This window comes from Micromys minutus (genome assembly GCF_963924665.1).
Source record: "Micromys minutus genome assembly, chromosome: 13".
Taxonomy (NCBI): Eukaryota; Metazoa; Chordata; class Mammalia; order Rodentia; family Muridae; genus Micromys; species Micromys minutus.
Window position 1 is genome coordinate 36,247,423 of NC_137982.1, and position 18,428 is coordinate 36,265,850.

At 37.5% G+C, this 18,428-nt stretch overlaps 1 protein-coding gene across 1 annotated transcript in view; it reads right to left on the reverse strand.

The window, feature by feature from the left end:
* Nucleotides 1-9,149: 9,149 nt before the first annotated feature.
* Nucleotides 9,150-18,428, reverse strand: part of FAP (fibroblast activation protein alpha) — a 66,113-nt gene continuing 56,834 nt past the window's right edge. The window contains exons 22-26 of the mRNA XM_080928183.1: nucleotides 13,332-13,431; nucleotides 12,071-12,135; nucleotides 11,498-11,570; nucleotides 11,140-11,213; nucleotides 9,150-9,762 (exon numbers count right to left, since the gene is read on the reverse strand). Coding sequence (XP_080784309.1) covers nucleotides 9,658-9,762; nucleotides 11,140-11,213; nucleotides 11,498-11,570; nucleotides 12,071-12,135; nucleotides 13,332-13,431 — 417 coding nt within the window. The 3' untranslated portion in view covers nucleotides 9,150-9,657. The remainder of the gene's footprint in view (nucleotides 9,763-11,139; nucleotides 11,214-11,497; nucleotides 11,571-12,070; nucleotides 12,136-13,331; nucleotides 13,432-18,428) is intronic.

An 18,428-nucleotide genomic window follows, 5' to 3' on the forward strand; every position in this document is an offset into this window, starting at 1 on the left:
TTTACTACTCTAACACTTCTGTTGCCTGCCAACTAGCATCATTCCAAAGTAAAGACTCAATCCAGTAAACAGCTTTGCATTTCTTTCCCTCCCAACTCTTTGAAAACCACCAAACTGAAACCTGCCCTTTTGGATTTACATATTCTGGACATTCTATGTAAGTGAAATATAAAATAACCTTTTATTTGGCTTCTTTCATTTAATATGTATAACTACTCAGATTGTGATATGCGAAAGTTTTATACTTAAATAGTATTCTCTCTATAAAACATATAAGCATGCACACATATTAATATATGTGATATATATATGCATATATATATGCATATACATTTCTATCAGTCTGCTCAGCCTTTCACCATTGATTTGATAGATATTTGAGCTGCTTATATTTATTGGTTCTTATGGAAATGCTGCAGTACCCATAACCAGAGGGTACTTAATTGGATTTTTGATTTGTATTTTTCTAACAGATAACTTTATTGAGGAGAAATGTTCGTTCAAGACCTTCACCAGTTTAAAAATTATGTTCATTTTTTGTTATTGAAATTTAAGAATCTTTATGTATGTGCATATATAGCTATAGCTATAAAATGCATGACTATATCTATAAAATTACATAAACACATTTCCATGTATATAATAAATATTCAGATATTTCCTATAATAGGTAATATTATAATGATAAAAATTATACACTTTTTAAAAATTGGATATTTTCTTTACTTACATTTTAAATGTTATCTCCCTTCCTGGTTTCCCCTCTGGAATCCCCCTATCCAATCCCTCCTTCCCATGCCTCAACGAGCGTGTTTCCCCACCCACCCAATCCCTCCCATCTCCTCAGCCTGGCATTCCCCTACATTGGCTTATTGAGCCTTCACAGGCCTAAGGACCTCTCTTCTCCTTGATGTCTAATAAGGCCATCCTCTGCAACATATGTACTCTTTGGTAGGTGTTTTAGTCTCTGGGAGTTCTGGGGTGGGGGTCTGGTTGATTAATGTTGTTCTGCCTATGGGGTTGCAAACTCCTTCAGCTCTTTCAGACTTTTTTCTTACTCCTCCGCTGGGAAGCTAAATGTTGGTTGAGAACATCCACCTCTGTATTTGTCAGATTCTGGCAGAGCCTCTCAGGAGACAGTTATATCAGGCTCCTGTCAGCAAGCACTTCTTGGCATATGCAACAATGTCTGGGTTTGGTGTCTATATAAAGGAAAGATTGCCAGTTGGGGCAATCTCTGGATGGCCTTTCCTTCAGTCTATGCTCTACACTTTGTCTCCATATTTCCTCCCTTGAGTATTTTGTTCCCCTTCTAAGAAGGACTGGAGCATCCATGCTTTGATCTTCCTCCTTGAGCTTCATGTGGTCTGTGATTTGTGTCTTAGGTAATCAGAGCTTTAGTGCTACTATCCACTTATAAATAAGTGTATACTATGTGTGTTTTTTTGTGACCGGATTACCTCACTCATAATGGTATTTTCTAATTTCAACCATTTGCCAAGGATTTTCATAAAGTTAATGTTTTTAATAGTTGAGTAGTTCTCCATTGTGTAAATGTACCATATTTTCCGTATGCATTCCTCTGTTGAAGGACATCTGGATTCTTTATAGCTTCTGGCTATTATAAATAAGGCTGCTATGAACATAGTAGAGCATGTGCCCTTGTTAGATGTTGGAATATCTTTGGGTATATGCCCAAGAGTGGTATAGCTGGGTCCTCATATAGCAGTATGCTCCAATTTTCTGAGGAATAGTCAGACTGATGTTATACTTAATCACCATACTTTTATGATTTCCATGACTTTATATGTTTTTGGAGACTATGATACAAAACTGATGTGAAAATTGTTTTTATTTAGAATATTTGTTATACATCATAAAATTTGATAAATTCACAATTGTTTTAAAAGTAATCCACACACAAAGGTATCTAAATACATCAAGGATCTTATAGAAATTCACACTGTGTTTCTCTTAGGACTTGAATTTTTTAGTTAAAAAGATAATGTAAATAATGAATTAAGGTTCTTGATAGTATAACTTGTAAAAGCAAATAATAAATGTTGGAGGTACTTTGGCAATCTGTAGCTACACATGGCTTTTGTTAAAATAAAAATTAAAAACTGCTAAGTAGCAAAGGAGTCAGACCTGACCCTGAAGACATTTTCTGGAACTCTTGTGAAGTTTTATCTTTGTCTTTCTAAACATGTAATCTGAAGAACTTTATACATTCAGTCTTCTTTCTGCCCGGAGCCTGTTCTTTGTCCAGAGTGTGGTTGGCATGATATACCCCAATGCAATTTGGGGTCCATTCTTAACTGATATCATGAAAGTGTTTCCCAGCCCTTCCTGCACCTGTTTCCATGGCTGCAGAGTAGAAGTTGGCAGGAGAACAGGCCTGGGTATGTTTGTGGTACAGAAGTGACATTTTTTTTTAGAAGACATCAGGAAAGAAACTATAGGATGGAGAAGAGGTGGCAGGAAGATTGGAAAGTTGGTATCATTTTATATCTAGGCATGAGTGGGATTTACATAGGGGAAAGCTTTGCCTGTTTACACACACATTTTTGCTGTACCCAGAAACAAGCTATAGACCCTGCAGTGGTCATTACATTACAGAGCTGAGTAAAATTTCATTTTAAGATCAACCTGTCTATGTTAACTGAGCAACCACTTAATAGAAACTCCATTGACAGTACTTAAATTCTAATAATGGCTGATAAAAAAGAGCTTACCACAAACTCTGGACTTGTTTAAACACTATATTCTCTTAATTTTATATGTTTGTGGGTAACTCCATGCATAATCACTGCACCGGTGTGACTTCTGCCCCTTTCCTTCTCAAGCTCCTTCATGTATGTGACTAATGACAGTAACAAGTAATCTGTAGAGCCAAGCATTTCTACAATGTCTAACAAGAGACACAGACATTCACATGACAATATATGACGAGTTAGGAGTGTATGGCTCCATAGATGATGAGTCCATTACGTATAATTTAATTATTGGGTTCAAATATATATATATATGCATATATAATTATATTATATATATAATTTTACATTTTTAAAATCACAAATACATATATATTGACTTCAGATCTACAGTCATATATCAGACTGATGGGCATAGAGCTTCAGCTATAGTTAACAGTAGAAATAAAGCAAGCTATCATTAACATAGAAACAGATACCTGTGTGTTGTTTAAAACTCACCCTTCTGGTTTCTCTTTGAAACTGGGAAGGTCCGAGAAAACAAGACCCTTATTTTTGTGCAGCATCTGTGAGAGACAGCGGTTCTCCTGCCATTAGATGCTCCCACTAGCTCACCGCCTCCCACCCTTACTTTGCAGGGCCCTCACTGTGACTGACCATCCTTGGTCACTGGGTAACTTCACTCATTCTGATTACCTACATGCCTTCAAAGATTACTTCAACAGGAAAATTTATGCCAAGTTGTCTAAGAGTTGATCCAATAAAATCTCAACTAGCATTTAAATACGTTTCACCAAGGAAGGTATGGATGTGATGCTGACGCTGCTGATGATAATGACAATGATGATGATGATGACGACAGCGACAGTGATGGTGGTGATGGTGTGTGAGCACAACCCATTGAAAATATTTTTCTCTCAATGTTGCCTAAGTTGGGGGAACTATTTCCACATTAATATTCTTTGGGGATCTTTGATGGGCATATGAAGCATTTCCCAGTACATCCCAAAAATAAGGCATTAGTGAGACCCATTAACATCGCAGTCAATTTGAAAGTCATGAATCTGCCCTTATGGTATAGAGAGAGAGGGAATAGCTGAGCCGCAGGAAGAGAGATCTACCTGAAACAAAGGACCTGGAGCACAGTTATTTGGACTCTGACAATGTGCAGGACAGGTTATCCTTATGTGCTTCAGTGGGATCTCAGAAAGTCCAGTTAACTCCTGTTGAATCACCAATGGCAAAAAATATAATCCACAATGTACAGCTCTGAAGACACATTCCACTGAGTTGCTTCCCATGACGTCACACTATCATCAGAATTTAAAAGAGAGAACCAATAAAATTTTTAGGAATTGAACTTGAACTCTACCAAAGGGCCAAGACAGGAAGGCATGGGCAAAATGTTTTGTAATGTAAACTGAGACTTTAGTACTTGAACTATGAACTTAGTTAAAAGGTAAAGATTTCTACATCCCGAGGAGAAACTGGAGAAGAGTAGTATTTTTAAATTATAGCTGTCAGGTTCCCCAGTAGGACTTCAGATAGTTATCTGATGTCTTAGAGTCTGAACACTTTGTGCCGAGTATCCTCAGTATGTGCTGTCCCTTTGGTGATTCATCAAGAAGCAACAGTATCTAAGTTGGGACAATGTAGTAGGCTGCTTCCATTTTCTAATCCAAATTATTTTTGTTTAGAAGGCTGATGTCCTTTTTTATCTCTGAATAAGAATCACCCCCTCCTTAACCCTGTTCTGCTCTGGGCCACATATGTCTCAGAAATTTTCTTATTTACTCTTCTTTGAGGGTTCCAGCAAAGTTCTGCAACATGCTAGGTCCCAGGAAGCTTAAACTTTGTCCTCTGGGAAGGTCCTACAAAAGACATTCTAATTTCATGGGTACCCTTAGCCACAGATGTGGATAATCATTCAGCAAGAATTCATTGAGCTTTTCCTCCTTCATGTTAGGTACAGTCTTGATACTGAAGGTAGAGAGATTAACAGATGAAGATTGAGTTATTGGAAAGGAAAAAAAATAACACAACACACACACATACACACAAGATAATTTCTGATATCTCTATGTGCAATAGCAAAGAAAGCAAAAGTGTGTCATGTGGCTGATAGGCTCTGACTGGCAAAAGCAACATTAAATTCTGTGGACAGAGACGTTCTCTCAAAGGTAGCGATATCTTAGCCGAGACCTAGATAAGGAAACAACCAAAGGGTAAGTGAATAAGACATGTCCTGGGTTCTAAAGCAGAAAAAATGAATATGGTTGAGGAATAAAACCACAACGGAGATCAAAGTGGGCCTCGATAGTGTGTCATAGGTCATAGCAGAAGCGCATATAAGGTCTTCACCTGCATATTGCTCTGAGTTTGTGTTCCTCAAAGGTGATTATCAAACATCAGACCTCAAAGGAGGAACCAAACACGAGACTTTTCAGACAGATAGTTGTGAAGGTGTAAGAGTAAATCAGTCAGTCATTCAGGATAAGTACCAAGGCAGTTGAGCCTTCTTGGAGACTTATAGCCTTGATACTAGTCATTCCTAAAAGACCATTGTCCTAGAAGTAGTTGGAGAGGTCTGTACAAATGAGTAAGGATTCTAACCCATATTACATTCACTGAGGTGACAAAAATATTCTTGACATCAGACTCAATTAATTTCTTAACAGTTCATTTTTTAAACAATGAAAGGTGTTTTTATGTATTAAATAAACATCTACAAAACACTTCTTCTTATGAGGTAGACACCATTAGTTCTACAAATAGTAAATATTTTAAGCTTACAATCAGCTTTGTGGACCAGGAAACACATATTTTATAGGAAATTTTGTCTATTTCAAAGAAAACAGAGGAGGTATGAAAATTAATGAGTTAATGCAGAACATTGCTTTAATTTTCTAAAGCAAATAAGAGAGCAGTAATGTTTTCTGTGTAATGATAAATCAGTATTCCATCATAATTTCTTTTTTAAAATGCCTTAGTTCTTTAATAGTTTTTCATACACTGTTTTAATACTCGCTTCTTATCAATTTATGTTGGAAAAGTTACTTATTGTGAGTATGATATATGATATTTATAACACATTCAGAAGCTACTTGAAAAGATTGTTTGTTCAATATCAATCTAAATCCTGTTTGAGTGGATTTTTTTTTTTAAAGAAAACATACTGATCAGCTTTAAGCTCTATTATGTGTTTCATTAAGACATACATTTCCAAAGTTTACTTTTTAGTGCAGTGAGAGACATTCCTGTTTCCAGCAATTAATGACTGGCACAGATGATTCTGTCTTAACGGGTCAATGAACAGTAATTATCCAAGAAGGAAGCTGGTCTGTCCGGCCATTGCTGAGACCTTGGCCTGAATGTGTCTCTCCCATTCACAGAACACAGACTTTCCATAACCGCGGAGCAAAGGAGCCATGCGATTGCAGCAAATATTTGTTAAAACATAGGGTGTAATAGCGGGTTCTTAAAGAAAGTACTTAATAACTCAGTATTAATTAGAGGCGAATGAAATAAAATCATATGGCTTCACCTTACCAAAGACATTACCTGTGTGTCAAAAAAAGTGTTTGCAACCAGCATGCTGGAATTGCATGCCAGTGACTTGAGCAGATGGTCACCAGGGGCTTTTTCTGCAAGCCAAATCATTTTCTCCCTGGTGAGGTCCAGTTCCCAATTTCCCCCTGAATTAAAAACTATTGCACTCAAATTGTGAAGGTACCTGCCCATTATGCTGAGGAAGTGTAGCAAAAGAGCTTTCTCAGACTGGGAAGGATTTACTACACTCACACTCTTTCAGCCTGCCTTATTGGATCAACTCAGAATATCTGCTTTATTGATTCAATTTGAAATCTCTGTTAGGTGCCTCCTTTCTCTCTAACAAACAGCATAATCGGAAGCATTGTTTTGGTAGACTCTTCTAAGAAGACCAGATAATCACCGTTTAAATTAGTCCTAATTCATTTTACATTTGCTTATTTTACTTTCCCAGAACTAATTTTTTTTAACAATTAGAACATCTGAATTTTAATTACGTTACCATCAAGAAGCTCATTAAAGTCACTTAATTGGCAACATTTCCAAAAAAACCTTAGCTGGGTTTAATATATTTTAAAGAGTTACTGTCAAAGTATAATTTCACCATTACAAACAGCTTGGCAACAACATTTGCATAAAGATCTGTCAGCTTCTGAAAAAATGCTTAAATGTTGGGAAAATCAAATTCGTTAAGTCGCCTTTCCTGAAACAGCCTACAAATGGAGAAATTGTCACTTACACTCATCCTTATAACCCCTGAAGGACACACACCATGCCAACACAGGGAGTCAGTAAATGTTCCCTGAAGGAAATAAATAACACACTTTGTAATCTGAGGTAGATATATAAAAATAAAATTAAAATGTCAGTAGAAGTTCCTTATTTCTGTTAAGTTTGACCAAATTTCTCATGTGCTTGCTTCTGATTCCTCACTCTCCCTAAGAAATATTAGATTATCATTTAAAACTTTGAAAGTTATCTAAGTAGTTCTGTGGCTAGTACCACAGGGAAAATCTCTTGGTTGTGATAGTTGCATACTTTGTATATGCAGCTTGTACCCTTAGGACTTCCCTCTCCAAAACACCCAGTAAAATGTAGAAAAGTAGAAATATTAATATGCTAGTTTTTAAAGAAAAGAGATACAATGTTCTAGAGGCATCCATTTAAATTGGTGTTTTTAACCTAAAACAGCCCCCGCTCCTTTTAGTCCTCTACTGCCATTCTCTTCTACCAAGCCCAAAGAAGAATCTTGTAAAGCAGAACAAAATGTAAACACTAAAGAATGTCTAAATTTCTAGTCAAATCACTGCCTTTCCCTTCTTCATGTATCGCAATGTCTGGTATACAGCCAGATTCAACAAATGTTTGTTGAATGAACCTGTTAATGAATGAACATACATAGTAAAGCCCTAAAGAGGAGGACTTAGATGTTTCTATCCAGGGGCTCCAGCCTGGCTCCATTAAAGGCAATGTAGAAAACCTCAATCTCCCTTAAGTAGAGAGGTGTGCACATAAACTGTTGATGAGCTTTCTCCGTTAGTATGCTGTAGGACTCGGGCCATGGAGATCACTCTAGGATATGGTTGTTCACTACTGCTTTCTGTGGTGATGCAACTAGCCTATGTGGACTACTACTCCACTGTACTAGTATGGTTAAAGTGGTATATTTTAATTACATTTAATATTTATTGATTTAAATTAAGATAAGAGCAAATGGTTAATGACTACAGTAGACTTCCACGGTGTGTAGAGATGTGGAGGAATATGCTATATTGGAAGAAATTCAGATCTTATGGACGCTGGTGACTAAAGAAAGACTTAGAAAAAAGATTTATTACAAAGATTGTCCAAGGCTCCATGTGTCAGGCCGTTGAGTTTAAAGATTCATTTGTACATTGGGAGAACCCCTGGGGATTTCAAAGTAGGAAAACAGCCTGAATAGATTTTTCTTTTGGCAGTCCCGTGAGGACAAAAGCAAAGGTCTGAGGCTCAAGGTCACTTTGTGTCTATTAATATAGAAATGGCTTGGCCAAACCCACAGAAGTGTGAAGTTTGTTGATGTAACAAGGTAGTCATATTGTTTGTAATTCTTAGATAGAGTACTAGTAGGAAATACCTAACTGAAATTAAGGGAGCAGCATTCTCTGTGGCTCATGACATCGCCACTTAGTGAACTGAGAGATGGCTTCCAGATTCCTTATTTCTCAGCAGCTCTGTCACTGTCGGAGTAGAGACTATGTGGCCGGAGTGAGAAGCATGCTTCAAAACAGGGTAGTAGAAAGGATTTGTGGTTGAGAAGTATCTGAAAAAAAAATCTAAAAAATGCTGGGATCTATGGACCAGACAACAATCTATTCTTTTCTTCTATTGGTTCTTCCAGATGTAGAAACAAGAGGAGTCTTTTAGACACGGTACCTTATAATCAGAAAGAAAGAATTGGGTTTGGAGAGAAGAGAGAGAACACAGGAAAATTCACTGCTGGGAAATATACCTTCTAGATATTATGTTGGATCATTCCAAAGTCGTTCCTGTGTATCTTCTGGTGTTCTGGTGTGGCCTTAAAATCTTCTGTGGAAATGACAAAGTTGGCAAACTGCACAATGTTTCTAATCAATGGTGGACATTATAGCTTTTTATTCTTTAAAATGAACTTTAGATTCTAAAACTCCAGGGAGACATCACAGATACAAAATTTCCACCATTGCTTTGATTGTTGTTCATTTTATTTTTTGTTTAATTTAATAATTTAGGAGTCCGATGCAGAGTTTATTAGTAATTCTACAGAGATTCAAAGTAATCACTTCCAGATTTAATATATTTCTTAAAAGGAACTCGAATTCAAAAGTCTGGCTTTATCCTCATCCAACACATTTGGAAGTGCTGAAGAGATCTTTGGGATTAAAGTTACATAAACATTTTTTGAAAGTACAGCAGAAATTGCAGACATCTCAGACTTGATTCATTGCATGATCCCAACTGTGACTTTCTGTATGCTCTGCTATTAGCCCCAGTACTTGGGGTTCTCATTACAGAAACCCAAAACTGTATCCAACTTCTACCCCTCTATGACCATAGATTATGCATGTCTTTTTATTTGGAGCATTTTTCACAGTATGACATGGAGACTGAAATTAGTGCATACATATAACATACTATAACCCCTTGAGCATCTGACTTTATGTCCCTCCCAACGAACAGGTGATAAAACATTACGTCCAAAGCAAAACACATGGATTCCCTTTTCTCTTCTTCCACAGAGCATAGGAAAATGTTAACAATACTAAGCCTAAACTTCTGAGTCCTCCTAAATTTTTTGTGGCCTTTACAATATTCATGGTCCAAGTCATCCATATGAAGCCTTTAGACTGTCCTACACACTAATACTTGCATTGGTTCAGTCTGATAAAGAAAAGCATTGCTTGAGGAAGTGGGTCATGTGGGTATATAAGTGGTTCTGGGAGCCCCCAGATGATATGCCATGGTTCTGGTCAGAATACCACTGAAACACAAAGGGAAAAAAAAACATGTTATATTCCTAGAGATGAAAAACCCACCCAGAGTTGGCTCTCTTGTGCTCTAAAATCAAAGTAAGTTTCCTAATGTTTTGGGAAGATTGCTTTAAGAACCCTTGAATAAAAGTGTTTGCATGTGAACATTTGGAGTGGAAAAAGTAGAGTTCTTCTAACCATCCCATAATGCTTTGTATTCCTTAACTGTAGGTTTTAGATTCTAAAGGATGAGCTGTTCTAATGGTCAGGAACCTAGGGATTAGAATCAGGAGCCTTAGGTCCCAGAACTGGTGCATTAGGTCTGTTACTTCAGTTCTCGGGCACTTGGGTTTTTCATTTGAAAAGTAAAAACATTTTATTCAATTTTCCCTAGGACCAGGTAGCTCAGAAATCCCATGAGGTTTTCGGCCTGCAACTCTAATTTTCTGTTTCAGAAAAACCTATCATATAATATATCACATATAACCATAACTATGTTTTATAGGACTTTAAAACATTATTGTAAGTGAAAAAAGAGGGGGGATAACATAACTTTAAATTTAATTGTTGGTGAGATTCCAGTAAGATTACTGTCTTCATTGCCTAAGTTTGACAAGGGTCATGATGTAATGCTATAAATTCACTGAGCTGAATTCCTTTTAGGAAGTCAGAATAAACCAAGGGCACAAACAATAAATAAAAAGGTCTCATCTCACTTCGTGTAAATTGCATTTTAAAAATCCAAACTTCTTAAAGATGAGAGACTCCCTTCCTGGAGTTCTGTTCTATGCAATCAATGGAGAGAAGAAAATGTATTTGCTGCTTCGGGGAGAAGGTGGCTACCAATGACTGCCCCCATTGTTGGTCTTCCTGCCCCTCTCATCTTATTTCACATTCTTCTTGCTACGTGGAACACATGTGCTGCACACTGAGCACACACAGAGGAACCAATTCTCAGTTCTCTCACTCTGCACGAACGGGCCTGCAGGCACGTAGCGGGTCACTGAGATTCTAGGGACACTCAACAATTGTTTCTTTCTGGATAGACAGAAACTGTTAGCTGCTCTGAGACTCCCAAGTTCTGTAGGAACTCTGAACATATGCCTAAATGTATGCACCCAGGACTGCAGATCCATTAGATATCTGGGATGATTAATCTTGTAAATTATCTTATTCTATATGAAGGCCATATGTGGTGTGACTTACCTTCGGCCCTTGAGGTGCTTCTGAAAAGGTCCAAGATTTATTTACTAATGCTCTGTTCTTTCTATTCTCTAGCTATGTCTGTAGGTATACACACACATACACATGCACACACATACACAAGAACCCTTTCCTTTAGCTTGGTAGGCAAAGGCTATAAACTGGAGTAAAACAGGATCATGTACCATCGCCTGGAAATCCACTTGTGCATTAACCAAAGCTTTAGCAATCTGTGCTGAGTTCTGAAAGTGCACATTATCTGCAACAAAGAGAGAGCAAGAGAGAGAAAGAGAAAGAGAGTTAAAGTGCTGCCACATACCAGAAATCCTCGAGTGACAATGTACTGCCTGGAAATGAACACCAGCGATTATCTAGTCATGCATTTGACATTGTCAGCAGCGAGTGATCACGCTCAAATATGGAAATGTCCCTGACTCTTAGGTACTGACCCTGAGCTCAGGCATAGGAGGATGCTTAATGTTTCTTAAACAAAGTGATGCTGGCTCAGTATTTTTATGTGTAAGAGTCTTGCTTAAACCTCACCATCTGCTGTTCCGTGGATGAGAAGATAGTCTACATTTCTGAAATATTCTGCCCTTGCCATCACAGTTGAATTCTGGAAAAGGAGAAAAATTAACATTTTAGTTGCTGCAAGTTCTAATAGAAAACTAGCTAAATCATTGTGCAATGGTCTTCGCACCAATACTGAAATTATGTATTGCTTTGGTTGATAAATATTTAAGAGTCAGAGCAACACATTTTCATCATCATTTGCATTACTTCCATCTGATTCTTAGTTTGAAAAACTGAAAGTTTATGTGTCATATGTTACATACGAGTGAGACCTTGGGCATAAATGATACCCGCTCAAGCTGTGTAGGCGTTGGGGGTGGGGAGGGGAGATGAGAAAAGGGAGGTTAGGGAGCGGAGATTGGAGAAAGAATAGAATCCCCAAAAGAGTAAAATTTCTTTCTAGTGATGCTTTGCAGTTAACAAAAGATCATAATTTTTGCCTGGGGATCCAGAACTGAATTTGCAAACTCTGAATCACTGTTTTAAAATTACTTAACACGTTTGAAATAAAAGAGTGACCTAGAAACAATGGGAAATGCTTACTTTATAGTGTTCAAGATTATCGTCCTTTGTTGGGAGGCCCATGAATTTCTCCGAGTAGATGGATGCTGCAAAAATGCACAGAAATATGCTATTTCCACTTTATAATGTCGGCTCGCCATCTTATGTAACTCCTACATTAGTAAATGTGCCCCTGTTCTTCTGTGTGGAGACTCTGAGGTACATTCCTCCTCTACCTGATGTCATGGTTGGTCTCAATGAAGGTGTCATTTCTGCAGCTCACCTCGGTGAGGTTCCAGAAACAGTGCAGAAACTCGATGGAAGCATGAGTGAGTCTAAGCCTTTCACGAGCTGCCTCTAAGCTCTTTCAGTCGCTCTCCTTGGGGGAATGTGGAGATGGCAACGGCCTCGTTATATTTAAAAAAAAAAAAAAAAAAAAACCCTGCGAAATCCACCTCCTCTGGTCTCTTCACCAGTGTCTTCTTTCATATCGTAGAAAGACATGTCTCCCAGATTCACTTGCCTCAACATCATAGACACATACTCAAACACACAGTCACGTAGCTTTCTGAATAAAGATTCTCTGTAAGGCATGGATGCCTCATTGTGACTCCAGAGTGGAAAAGAGAAAATAGCTATATATATGTGTGTGTGTGTGTGTGTGTGTGTGTGTGTGTGTGTGTTTGTGTGTGTGTGTGTGTGTGTGTGTGTGTGTGTGTGTGTGTATGTATGTATGTATGTATGTATGTATATACAATTATTAGTGTTAGTTTCAAATAGGCATTCTATATTGGGGTTAATCATGAAAACAGGCACTCAGAAATGGATATCTCCCAATTTATATATAAGATGATTGCATGTACACATACATATATATATATGCATATATATGCATATTCTCTCTGATTTGTGACTAAAGGTGATTTCCACAGTGTAGTATAAGAATGAATTCGTTGGCCCCTGACTTGACTTTGCAAGATATATGCTTAAAGGTAACCATTGTTGGAGTTATATGCCTTCAAAAGCAGAGTTGGCTCTGACATTAATATTTTTTTAATAAGAGATCAAAGTTTGTGGGAAATAATAAATATATAGGATCTGTAAAGAGTCCTTTTTCTTTTTAAGCACGGAAAGATAAAGCATGTAAATAATGAGTTACATGAACGACATCAGTTATAGATTCTATTTTCCCCAGTAATACTGGGGTGAACTTCGCTGCACAGTTTGTTTTCTTAGCAACCTCAAATATAGAGTATTATGTGTTAAATGTTTTCATGGCATCATTTATGAAATATTTCCATACCGTAATATTCCCAGCTGGAGACTGGAGCCACTGCTATGCCACATTTGAAAAGACCAGATCCAGATGCAAGGACCAGGGACGAAACATAACCTCCGTAGGACTGAAGAGACAGTGTTATTGGTCAGCCTCAGATACGTGCACAGAAGCATTTCTGTATTTTTAAAGTCAGTCTACACACAATAATACTTGGGGGGAGCTGTGGTCACTTGTAGAGTAGGTTAAATGTCCACCAGGTACACCGGTAGCAAACTACAATAGTTACTTTATCTCTGGTAAATCAGAAAACAATTAATGCAAAGTCCCTGAAAACAGAGTAGGTAATGTTTGAGAGATAAATGTAATTACAAAGTTTCTATAAAAAGTCAAAACTCTTTTTTTTTCCTTTTAAATCTATCTAACTAGGTCTTTGTTCAAAACAAAACAAAACAAAACCAACTAACCAAACAAAACTGTACTTGAAAGAGATACACAGAAAGGAGGAGTTGCTTCTAAAACATAAATGTAAGATGCTTTCTGCCATTCACAAAAGTCCTTCGAGGGAGACTTTGTAGCTACAGTTTTACCTCTTTTATGAATATGGCATGGCTGGAGTTGTGTGCTGTGTGGGCTATAGGCAGTTGGGGGACACTTATCACAGCAGCCCATAAGTAGGAAAGTTGTCTTTAAGGGGGCAGAGCAAGGAAGAGAAAGACTGGAAGGAGGAGCGGAGAGGTTCAAATAGGTCCATTGTTAAAGGGAAATACAAGGAGGAGGAAGCCTAGCTAAGAATTTTGTTGCACTTAGTGCTTAAGGGAAGAATCCTCTGAGTAGTTTATGGTTTTATTTTTCCATCTCTGGGGAATTTTATTGAGGGCCCTTGGCTGCAAACCACAGAATAAAATAGGCTGCTCCAATTATACTGTGGCCTCTTTTTCTTACATTTGAAGAAGAACTAAACTAGGTTTTAATAGGGGAAAATAGATTTTAAAAGCAGAAGGAACATTTGGATTCAAAAATCACTTGGGTAAGTGAAATTGTCTATATGGTTGGTTTCAAATTCACTTATGAAAATAATTTGCTTTAATTAGTAGGACAGCAAGAGCTGCTCCTGGACGGCAAGGTTTCCCTTCCTCTTTAATTTCATTTCAAATGAGAGCAGAATAAACCTCAGACCTTTGTTGTTCATGATGTTATGGGAAAAGGAGTATTTACTAAAAAAACAACATTTGGTGTGCCCTTGGTTTTTCATGTTTCAGAGCAGAACATACACAATATGACATTGTAATTCCTAGTACATATTAAAATCTTCTCGAACATCTGTGTTCAAAACCTTACACATTAATATATACCAACTCAGGGATTAGGTTAAAGCACTGTGTTTAGATATAGATTAAGTATAGGTATAGATATAGGTATAGGTATAGGTATAGGTATAGGTATAGGTATAGATAGATAGATATATTTCTGTTTTCAGTTAGAATTCAAATACTGTCTAGGAATTAGTAATAGCAAAATCATTCTTCACTCACAGCACAGCCTGAGGTTCGACTTTAAATCCCCAGGCATCGTGGAAAATCTATTCCTATTGTAGAAATGAAGAGGGGTAGAAAAGAACCCGCACTGACGTTTTCTGCTCTCTCGTGAGTGGGGATCCTCGGCAGAGTGGGAGGTTGCTGTAAGAAAAGTGTCCACAGAGCAGATTGGCCAAGAGAATTCTAGAATGGTGTCCTCTGCACTTAGGTGTCTTACGTTGTGTTGAAAGATGCCTTTAGAATCATTCCCAGAAGGGCACAGAATTTCCAAACAGGGCATGGATGCTCTTATTTAAACACTCAGGCACATTGGGCCATTTCACCTTCCCACAGGAACAATAACTAGCCAACACTTTCATGGCTGAGGAACGTTGTTCCACACCATGTGTCTTGTCTATCCAGCCCTTCACCCCTACCCCTGCTATGCAGTGCTCTTTGGTCTCTTTTATCTCCCACTTGTTCTCTGAACTGTGGAAACATGGTCTGGCCTTAGGACATTTGCAAATGCAGTGACTTTCCACCTGGATAACTCCTCTTCAAAAGCAGCTAGCCTTAGGGCTCCTGTCTCTTCGTCAAGTCTTAACTGACTTCCAGACCAGACAGCCTCTCTAGCCTTCTAGTTTCACACCATCCACTTTCACCTAGCTCCCGCTTCGTTTCTTTCTTTCTTGTTTTATTTTGCATTTTTGGATATCCCTTGCCATCTCTCAACATTTTGTATTGTACTTATTTATCTTTCTCTCCCACGATTCTCCAACTTTCGAGAGTAGAGAGTTTTGTTTGTTTTGCATATGGATCTATTCCCAACACTGAAAATATGGCCTGATATGCAGGAGGGATAAAAATACATATTTACTGAATACATAATTCCACTGTTATCTCCTGTAATTCCCACAGTGACCAGGGAAAGAAGTTGTGGATGCATTTTTATAAAGGAGAAGCTGAAGCCCACACAGTAGCTGTAGAATCAATAAAAACCGGAGGTAGGGATCAAACCCAGAAGGCCTGCCTTAGCAACCCATGACATTTCCTGTCTTTCCACACCAGGGCAACTTCTTTTGGCAGATATAATTTAGTTTAGCATGGTCCCTCATTAGAAGTGTATTCTTCCTACATTTACATCGTTCTCACATAGCAATTCAAATCGCTTATAATTAGTCACTGCAAGAGAAAGGAACTAAGATTAAATAATGAACTGATGCTTATTCAACACCACCTGGCTAGGTCTTCACTAACAAAGCAAAGCCTGCAAATGCAGTTTCTTTTTCTAATAGTTTACGCAAACCTCTCCCTGTTCCTGAACAGTAAGAATAATTGCTTTAATTTTTCATTGCATTCAAGATTTCAGCACATGTTATAGGGTTTCTTGAGCAGTGTTGAGCATTTAAACCTCTTCCTGGCCTTCTGTCCCACATACCAATAGCCTTTCTCTAGAGTTAAAACCTAAAAAAAGTCTCTGTGTATTGGCAACTGGCCCAAAGGCAAAACCATTCCCATTAGGAAGTGTTATAATGAACAGGCATTTCTTAAGAGCTATCAAGGAGACATAACAGATATTTTGCAACTGATTAAAATGAGGGCTGTAAATCTTTGGTTATCTGACCCACATAATGAAAAGTAGTGCCAGTAATGCCCCTTCCTTTAAAAAAATCTATATCTGGAAAGAAAATGTTGAATTTGAAACTTATTGACAAACCAATTGTAGACAGTATTTTTGGGTTATCCCAAAATGACCTATTTAACAGGCTACAGAAATGCTTAATATTACACAAAAAAAAGATAACTTTTTCTGATGTGAAATATTTGGCATTCTCAGATGAGCTGAGAATCTGTTATGATCAATTCTTAACTTCTTCCCCCTTCATATTTCCAGTTTCCAATAGGTTCTGACTTACTAGTCTTTAAGGGAACTATAAGACTAAAGGCTCTTCCAAATGTCTGCTTCTCTAGCTAACTGCAGTACAGACCTTTGCAATTTGTCCCTAATCTTAATATTTTAGCCTTGCTTTCTATTCTCAGACTACTTTATATCCTATGACATTATCTTTCTAAGACACCAGGACAGTGGCATTATTAATGTCAACAGCTCTTCCCATAGATGTAGCCATGAAAACTACTGTTAATGTGTAGTTGTAGGAAAAGAAGGAATAAATAATTGTGGATAAAAATACCTTTTGTACTAAACAAAAAAAGATTAAAGTTTCTTTCTTAGTCTTCTGTGGGGCCAAAATGAGCAATTGTAAATAAACATCCATTTCCCAAACTGTTAGATCCTAGACTATTTTCCTGAAAAAAGAAATTCTCTTGATACAGGTGAGACAAATTTTGAGAGAACAAAAAGGTACTTGATTAAACTCAGTTTAAACAATATCAGAGATGCTTGACATGACTACATATTTTGCTAAACATCTTATAGGGAAAATGCTGTCAAAAGAAGAAAAAAGATAATACTCATTCTCTTGAAGAACCTCAATACTGGTAGAAGAAACAAGCAAATGCCTGTTCCTTTAAGAAGCAAAAAAATGCCTGTTCCTTTAAGAAGCAAACAAATACCTGTTCCTTTAAGAAGAGTACAGAGTTAAAGCCACTCTAAGATTGTTGCATTAGGATGGATCTTTAGGAACAAGTGGTTTTTCATTTTAAGGGTTAGAGTGAGCAAAAAGGAAGTCCATGGAAGTGTTGCTAGGAAGTTTATGTCATCATAGGAACAGCAGAGAACAACTGTAGTTTGGCTACTCATCAGATCTGGGAGAAACAAGATTGAAAAGGCAGCAGAAACAAGGTTGCTGAGGGCCTTGGACACAAGGAGATATATTTGCTATTTATTATGTGATCACCATGGAACCCTGAAGAATATGGAAGTAAAAAAATAACACATTAAAAATAGTGCTTCATGGCAGTCATGAAGCGTGCATGCATCTATGCTAGGTCCTTTGCACATATGTCATGCTTGTTAGCTTGGTGTTTTTGTGGGTCTCCTAACAGTGGGAGTTGGGGTGTCTCTGACTCTTGCTTAGTCTTGGGACTCTCTTACTTCTTCTTGATTGCCTTTTCCAGCCTTGATAGAAAGGCTCGTGCCTAGTCTTACTATATCTTTGTATTTAATTATGGAATGTTTTGTTGAAAAAATATGTTGAGTATGTGTGTGTGTGTGTTGGAAAAAAATATATATATACATCAAAGAATTTTTAAAAACTTAATTTGAAACTACCCACCTAAGATCATAGACCAAAAGCATCAGCAATATCTAGAATCTTATCAGAAATGCCAGTTCTGAGCCTTAGCAGGCTCTGTAGTAGTAAGGATCTGGAAGCTGTATTTTAATAAGCTTTTGGGGTGATAGACATACTTCTAACATTTGAGAAGTTCTGGTTTAGTGACTCATGAAGAGACCAACATTAAATAATGTCATCAAAGATAGTAATAACTATTTAACAGTTTGAAGTGGAAAAAGAGATCACTGATCAGCAGAATTCTCGACTCAGAAAGAGGCCGGAGGTAAGAAGCAACTCCTTTAAGCTTTCTAATTTGGATGACTCAGTGGATAACGCAGCCTTAAGAGATGATTAAGAATTGTAAAGGCCAT